The 7953-nt window shown below is 50.7% G+C and overlaps 1 protein-coding gene across 1 annotated transcript in view; it reads left to right on the top strand.

Annotated features, from left to right (window-relative positions):
• The first annotated feature begins 1639 nt into the window (after positions 1-1639).
• The window catches only part of LOC137328200 (TBC1 domain family member 14-like), a 93275-nt gene continuing 86961 nt past the window's right edge, over positions 1640-7953 (top strand). Inside the window, exon 1 of the mRNA XM_067994319.1 lies at positions 1640-1934. Within this exon, the coding sequence (XP_067850420.1) occupies positions 1766-1934 (169 nt within the window). The 5' untranslated portion in view covers positions 1640-1765. The remainder of the gene's footprint in view (positions 1935-7953) is intronic.

The following is a 7953-nucleotide window of genomic DNA, read 5'->3' as shown; positions in this document are numbered from 1 at the left end:
ACACTGAACTTCATCTGCCACAGTTTTACCACTCACTTAATCTATCAATGTCCCTTTTCAACTTTCTGCTCCCATCTACACTATTTACTGTGCTACCTAACTTGGTGTCATCATCAAATTTGTACATACATCTCTTAGGGTTCCCAACCCTCACAAAATGACCAGGAGTTTCCCGGAATTGGTGGTTCCTATCCCGAGCGCTGCCTCCAGCAGCCCGGGAGATTTAAATTTCACTGCACCCACATGAACAAGACACATGTGAGGTACTGTAAATAATTACCAACTGCTAGCCTGGAGTCGGGAGTGAGAATGAGGATGAACTACATTCATTATAAACAGAATCATTTCCTAGCCTTTTTCATGGAGCTCGTCACTGGCTGCTGCTCAGCCGGCACCTGACAGAGAGCTGCGATGGGCTGGGGGGGTGGATGGGGAAACCAGGAGTCGGGAATCAAGATTCTGAAATCGGGGGGTGGGAGTGAGTTGGGAATAGGGGGGTGGGGGGCTCCGAAATCAGTGGACTCAAGTTGGGGGGAAAGAGAGGGAGACCGGGGAATGGGGCTCGGGGGAGATGGATACTGGGGAATGGGGGCCCGGAGGAGGTGGAGACTGGGGAATGGGGACTTAGAGGAGATGGAGACTGGGTAATGGGGACTTAGAGGAGATGGAGACTGGGGAATTGGGGGATCAGGGAGAGAGATGGAGACTGGGGAATGGGGGATTAGTGCGAGAGATGGAGTCTGAGGAATGGGGTGTGGGTGGGCGTAGGGCCCAGCATTTCCCTTAGAGCTGGGAGCAGTAGCAGCAAGGTGATGAGTGGCACCGAGACAGGAGCAGCCAGTAAAGGAGTAAGTGAAAACTGGGGACCTTACTGTAGGTAAACAGTAAACAGTGAAAGATTATTTCCATTGGTGGGCGAATGGGGAACTAAGGCACGGAAACCAAGGATTCTCACTGGAATAAACAAGGAGGAAGGTTCTTGAACTGAGGGCTATTAGACCATGGGCTCCTTTGCCATGTGTGCTGATTGGGGGAGAGACTGAAATTTCATTTCAAAGGGAATGGGATAAATATTTGATCATGTGATCAGATGTCCCATAACGAGGCATCACGTGGTCAGAATGTAACGTGATCAAACCTCCAGGAACGCCTCCAACCAGAGTTGGCAACCCTAACGGCTCTCTATTCCTTCATTCAGAAAAAGGGGGTATAAATACCATAGTCACTAACAGATCGAATAAAGAATCTAGGTGGAGCTTCTTTAGGCACAGAGTGATAAGAACGTGGAACTCACTGCCACATGGAGTGGTTGAAGCAGATGGTATGGACACACTTAAGGGGAGGACTGATGCAGACATGAGAGAGAAGGGAATGGAGGGATATGGGGGCAGAGTCGAAAGAAATAATTAGAGTGCGAGGAGGCTCCTCTGGACTATAAACACTGACATAGATGAGTTGGGCCGAATGGCCTGTTCCTGTGCTGCAGATTCTATGTAATTCTCACAGAGCCTCCACAATCACTGCACACTGCTGCACCCCGCGCATGCGCCGTTCACTTCCGCCCACTAGGAGCAGCACCGCTGCTCTTGATTGCTTCTGTCTAAAGTGATCAATCGGCGGACTCCAATTGATCGATTAATTGTCCCCCCGGCGTGACGTCAGTAGGTTTCAAAATGGCGGCGGCGGCGACGATAGTGAAGGAAAGAAACTTCCGGAAAGCGGCTCGGGGTTGAGCACGAGCCGCCTGACCGAAGCTCCGAGCCCGATGGAAGGTCGGTCCCCGGAGGAGCTAGGACCCGAGCAGCTAAGCGGCGTCGCAGGCAGAGCACAGCGGCTCGGTACTGAACTTAATGGCGACCCGAACGCTGATCTCGGCCCCGCTGCTTGCCCGTCCCCCTCCCGAAGAGTCCGGGACCAAGCGAAGCACCGAGCAGGTGAGAGAGCACCAGCCTCCGCCATCGGTCACCCGCCATGATTCCAGGCTCCACCTCATGGTGTACCTGAGGCCGAGCTCCCCACCCCCACCCCCAATCTCTGCCGCCTTTGCCCCCCCTTTCCTGTGCCGCCTTTGCCCCCCCTTTCCTGTGCCGCCTTTGCCCCCCTTTCCTGTGCCGCCTTTGCCCCCCTTTCCAGTGCCGCCTTTGCCCCCCTTTCCAGTGCCGCCTTTGCCCCCCTTTCCAGTGCCGCCTTTGCCCCCCTTTCCAGTGCCGCCTTTGCCCCCCTTTCCAGTGCCGCCTTTGCCCCCCTTTCCAGTGCCGCCTTTGCCCCCCTTTCCAGTGCCGCCTTTGCCCCCCTTTCCAGTGCCGCCTTTGCCCCCCTTTCCAGTGCCGCCTTTGCCCCCCTTTCCAGTGCCGCCTTTGCCCCCCTTTCCAGTGCCGCCTTTGCCCCCCTTTCCAGTGCCGCCTTTGCCCCCCTTTCCAGTGCCGCCTTTGCCCCCCTTTCCAGTGCCGCCTTTGCCCCCCTTTCCAGTGCCGCCTTTGCCCCCCTTTCCAGTGCCGCCTTTGCCCCCCTTTCCAGTGCCGCCTTTGCCCCCCTTTCCAGTGCCGCCTTTGCCCCCCTTTCCAGTGCCGCCTTTGCCCCCCTTTCCAGTGCCGCCTTTGCCCCCCTTTCCAGTGCCGCCTTTGCCCCCCCTTTCCAGTGCCGCCTTTGCCCCCCCTTTCCTGTGCCGCCTTTGCCCCCCCTTTCCAGTGCCGCCTTTGCCCCCCCCTTTCCTGTGCTGCCTTTGCCCCCCTTTCCAGTGCCGCCTTTGCCCCCCCTTTCCAGTGCCGCCTTTGCCCCCCCTTTCCAGTGCCGCCTTTGCCCCCCCTTTCCAGTGCCGCCTTTGCCCCCCCTTTCCAGTGCCGCCTTTGCCCCCCCCTTTCCAGTGCCGCCTTTGCCCCCCTTTCCAGTGCCGCCTTTGCCCCCCCTTTCCAGTGCCGCCTTTGCCCCCCCTTTCCAGTGCCGCCTTTGCCCCCCCTTTCCAGTGCCGCCTTTGCCCCCCCTTTCCAGTGCCGCCTTTGCCCCCCCTTTCCAGTGCCGCCTTTGCCCCCCTTTCCAGTGCCGCCTTTGCCCCCCTTTCCAGTGCCGCCTTTGCCCCCCTTTCCAGTGCCGCCTTTGCCCCCCTTTCCAGTGCCGCCTTTGCCCCCTTTCCAGTGCCGCCTTTGCCCCCTTTCCAGTGCCGCCTTTGCCCCCCTTTCCAGTGCCGCCTTTGCCCCCTTTCCAGTGCCGCCTTTGCCCCCTTTCCTGTGCCGCCTTTGCCCCCTTCCTGTGCCGCCTTTGCCCCCTTCCAGTGCCGCCTTTGCCCCCTTTCCAGTGCCGCCTTTGCCCCCTTTCCAGTGCCGCCTTTGCCCCCTTTCCAGTGCCGCCTTTGCCCCCTTTCCAGTGCCGCCTTTGCCCCCTTTCCAGTGCCGCCTTTGCCCCCTTTCCAGTGCCGCCTTTGCCCCCTTTCCAGTGCCGCCTTTGCCCCCTTTCCAGTGCCGCCTTTGCCCCCTTTCCAGTGCCGCCTTTGCCCCCTTTCCAGTGCCGCCTTTGCCCCCTTTCCAGTGCCGCCTTTGCCCCCTTTCCAGTGCCGCCTTTGCCCCCCTTTCCAGTGCCGCCTTTGCCCCCCTTTCCAGTGCCGCCTTTGCCCCCCTTTCCAGTGCCGCCTTTGCCCCCTTTCCAGTGCCGCCTTTGCCCCCCTTTCCAGTGCCGCCTTTGCCCCCCTTTCCAGTGCCGCCTTTGCCCCCCTTTCCAGTGCCGCCTTTGCCCCCCTTTCCAGTGCCGCCTTTGCCCCCCTTTCCAGTGCCGCCTTTGCCCCCCTTTCCAGTGCCGCCTTTGCCCCCCTTTCCAGTGCCGCCTTTGCCCCCCTTTCCAGTGCCGCCTTTGCCCCCCTTTCCAGTGCCGCCTTTGCCCCCCCTTTCCAGTGCCGCCTTTGCCCCCCCTTTCCAGTGCCGCCTTTGCCCCCCCTTTCCAGTGCCGCCTTTGCCCCCCTTTCCAGTGCCGCCTTTGCCCCCCCTTTCCAGTGCCGCCTTTGCCCCCCCTTTCCAGTGCCGCCTTTGCCCCCCTTTCCAGTGCCGCCTTTGCCCCCCTTTCCAGTGCCGCCTTTGCCCCCCTTTCCAGTGCCGCCTTTGCCCCCCTTTCCAGTGCCGCCTTTGCCCCCTTTCCAGTGCCGCCTTTGCCCCCTTCCTGTGCCGCCTTTGCCCCCTTCCTGTGCCGCCTTTGCCCCCTTCCTGTGCCGCCTTTGCCCCCTTCCTGTGCCGCCTTTGCCCCCCTTTCCAGTGCCGCCTTTGCCCCCCTTTCCAGTGCCGCCTTTGGCCCCCCCCTCTCCTGTGCCGCCTTTGGCCCGAATCGGATCTGCTCAGACCGCACCTAACTTATGCTCGGCTTTCTTACTTATTGATAGGACAAGCGTTACCGAGAAAAAAGTAATTTTTGAGAAACTCAAAAAGTGGTCTTTTCAGGGATAACAAGCAAAATTTTAAGAGGCACTGCATTAACAAATTGGTAGGCAAACTCCTTGGTTCCCAAATGCACAATCCGAAAATATAAACTGCATTTCAATGCATCTCATCACTTTAGCATGATGTCATTGTGGAAAAAAATGTTGCTTCCTCCCCCAAAGTTTTGCCCAAGTAGCTTTTTGTGACGAGTTCCCCGTTCAGGCATGCCCTATTGTAAATAGTATGATGGAGTCTGAATAGTTAATTTTTGCACGTTCTGAAAGTATGAATTTAAATCAGAAGTTTTTTTTTAAAAACAGTGACTTTATTAAATGAGTAGCTGAGCCATGCATACCAAAAAGATCCCAGGTTTAATTTTTGTCTTCCTTGGGTAACTTGATGTTAACCAGGCACCTCAGTAGTTTTGGAAGGGAGGGAAATTAGATCGGGTTTTCGCTCTTGATCACAATCTGGCAATTCTAACTGGCATTGCTTGTGTGTGAGTTTTGATTGAGGACAAGGTGAAGTTTGGCTGTGATTGTCTTGTTTCTCCCCCTAGTCCAATTGTCTCCTGTGCTTTTTTTTCATTGTGTGTGGAAGTTTCTGAGATCAAGGCTTTAATGCATTCTCAGAAGGAACTGAAAGAAATTGTCAAAATAGCCATGAAAATACCAACAGATTGGTGGTGCATTTTGGTAGGAAGAATAAGGAGGCCACATATTGCTTGGATAAGAGTCTAAACAGGATAGAGGAGCAAAGAGATCTAGGGGTACAGATACACAAATCACAAAGTAGCAACGAAGGTTAATAAGGCTATAAAAAAGGCAAATCAAACACTCGGGTTCATTTTTAGAGGTATAAAATTGAAAAGTAAATAAGTTATGTTAAACTTGAATAGAACCTTGGGTCGACTATACTTGGTGTATTCTGCACAGTTCTGGTCTCCATATTATAGAAAGGATGTAGAGGCATTGGAGAGGGTGCAAAAAAGATTCAGAAGGATGATACAAGAACTGAGAGGATATCCTTATCAGGAAAGGCTGAACAGGCTGGAGCTCTTTTCTCTGGAAAAGATAAGGCTGAGGGATGACCTGATAGAGGTCTTTAAGATAACGATAGGGTTTGATAGGGTAGACGTAGAGAAGATGTTTCCACTTGTCGGGAGTCCAAAACTAGAGGTCATAAGTATAAAATAGTCGCTAATAAATCCCACATGGAATTCAGGAGAAACGTCGGTAAGAATGTGGAATGCACTACCACAAGGAGTAGTTGAGGCAAATAGCATAGATGCATTTAAGGGGAAACAAGATAAGCACACAAAGGAGAAAGGAATAGAGGGGTATTCTGATAGGGTTAAATGAAGTAGGGAGGGAAGAGGCTCTTGTGGAGCATAAACACCGGTATTGACCAGTTGGGCTGAATGGCCTGTTTCTGTGCTGTAGTTTTGATGTAACTGACTATCACTGTCAAGGTTCATCCGTGGATAATGGTGACTAGGATGAGGTAATAGAAGGTGCATGTCACGTCACCTGTAGAACCAAATCCCAGCAATGAATTAAGATTGCATCAGGAAAGGAGAAGAAGCATTGAAGTGTAATGTTGATATGCAAGCAATTCCAAATGTTGACCTCCTCACCCCTGCTCCCTTCACCCTGTTCGAAAAAAGTACCTTGTGTTTGAACAAATGGTTATTTGATGAACTGATGGAAATTTTTTCAGAATGTAGCTATTGAATCCATGTAATATATGTACAAAGCCTTTTACAACGCTGGCTTTTCATGTGGCTGATGAATCAACGTGATATATATAAAACCCTTTTTAAAAAAAAATTGGTTTTGGCTATCCTTAGTGGAAAGGTGGTTTGGGTACTTGATTACTGAGAAAACTGTAAACTCATGATATGGTGTCTCTGCTGTGGTATGTGAGAGTGATGATACTGTTAGGTTGTGGTTATTTATACAGATAAACCTTGTCATTCTGAACCTAGTGTTTTATTGGCTCTAGTTCACTTGATACTTTCACTTCCTCTTTTTACAGTTTCACCCCAGCCACCCAGATATTGAATTTGTTACCCTGCAAATTTAGATGCACACATGAAAGCAGCAGTGACAAATCTACAATCTAATTTCTCTGAAGAACTTAAATTAATTTCCACGTTAGTATAGAATCCCTGGAGGAGGGAGTCTTATGCTGCTTCAGAGTTAGTGCAGGTCTTAACATCCAATTTACACCACACACGTTTAATGTTGGTGCAGAGCCAAAACCACTTTGCACTGATACGAAACTTGTAGTATAAATGCACCTCAAGAAACCAGGGGGAGATCCCACATCCTACTGTTCTTCAGTACAGCGAGTCAGCATATGTTATCAACATTTTATAATGCAACTTTTAAAAATAATCCTTAGTGCTCTACTCATTGAAATGGTTAATTTTTAAACTTTTGCTGATTATTCTGAAAACTGTTGTCAAATAATGAATTTCAAAGGACCATAACAAAATTAGCAAAATTGAAGCCCTTGGGATTAAAGAGACAGTAGCTGTGTGGAGATGAAATTGGTTGAGACAGAAAGCAGAGAGTAGTGGTGGATGGTTATTTTTCAGACTGGAGGGACGTATACAGTGGTGACCCCCCAGGGGTCAGGATTAGGACCACTGCTCTTTCTGATATATATTAATGATCTGGACTTGGGTATAGGGGGGGCATAACTTCAAAATTTGCGGATGTAACGAAGCTTGGAAATGTAAACAGTGAGGAGAATAGTAGCAGACTTCAGGAGGATATAGACAGACTGGTGAAATGGGCAGACAGATGGCATATGGAATTTAATGCAGAGGTGTGAAGTGATGCATTTTAGAAGGAAAAATGAGGAGAGGCAGGATAAATTAATGGTAAAATTTCAAAGGGGGTTCAGGAACAGAGATTGGGGGGGTTCACATACACAAATCTTTGTGGCAGGACAATTTGATAAAGCTGCCTTTTTATTAAAAAAAGGCATGCGGAATCCTTAGCTTTATAAATAGAGGCATAGAGTATAAAAGCAAGGAAGTTATAGTGCACCTTTATAAATCACTGGTTAGACTTCAGCTAGAATATTGTCCAGTTCTGGGCACCACACTTTAGAAATGCTGTCAAGGTCTTGGAGAGGGTGCAGAGAAGATTTAGCAGAGATGAGGGAATTCAGCTATGTGGAGAGACCAGGGAAGCTGGGATTGTTCTCCTCAGAGCAAAGAAGGTTAAGCGGAGACTTAGTTGAGGTGTTCAAGATCATGAACAGTAAATAAGAAACTGTTTCCAGTGGCAGAAGGGTCAGTAATCAGAGGGGACAGATTTAAGATAATTGGCAAAAAAGCAACGAGCCAGATGAGAATTTTTTTACTGAGCGAGTTGTGATTATCTGGAATGCATTGCCTGAAAGGGTGGTGGAAGCAGATTCAATAGTAACTTTCAAAAGAGAATTGGATATATACTTGAAAAGGAAAGATTTGCAGGGCTATAGGGAAAGAGTGGGGGAGTGGGATTAATTGGTAGCTTTGAGAGCTGGCACAGGCACAATG

This window comes from Heptranchias perlo, chromosome 1 (genome assembly GCF_035084215.1).
Source record: "Heptranchias perlo isolate sHepPer1 chromosome 1, sHepPer1.hap1, whole genome shotgun sequence".
Lineage (NCBI taxonomy): Eukaryota > Metazoa > Chordata > Chondrichthyes > Hexanchiformes > Hexanchidae > Heptranchias > Heptranchias perlo.
This window is presented reverse-complemented; position numbering and strand designations above follow the sequence as displayed.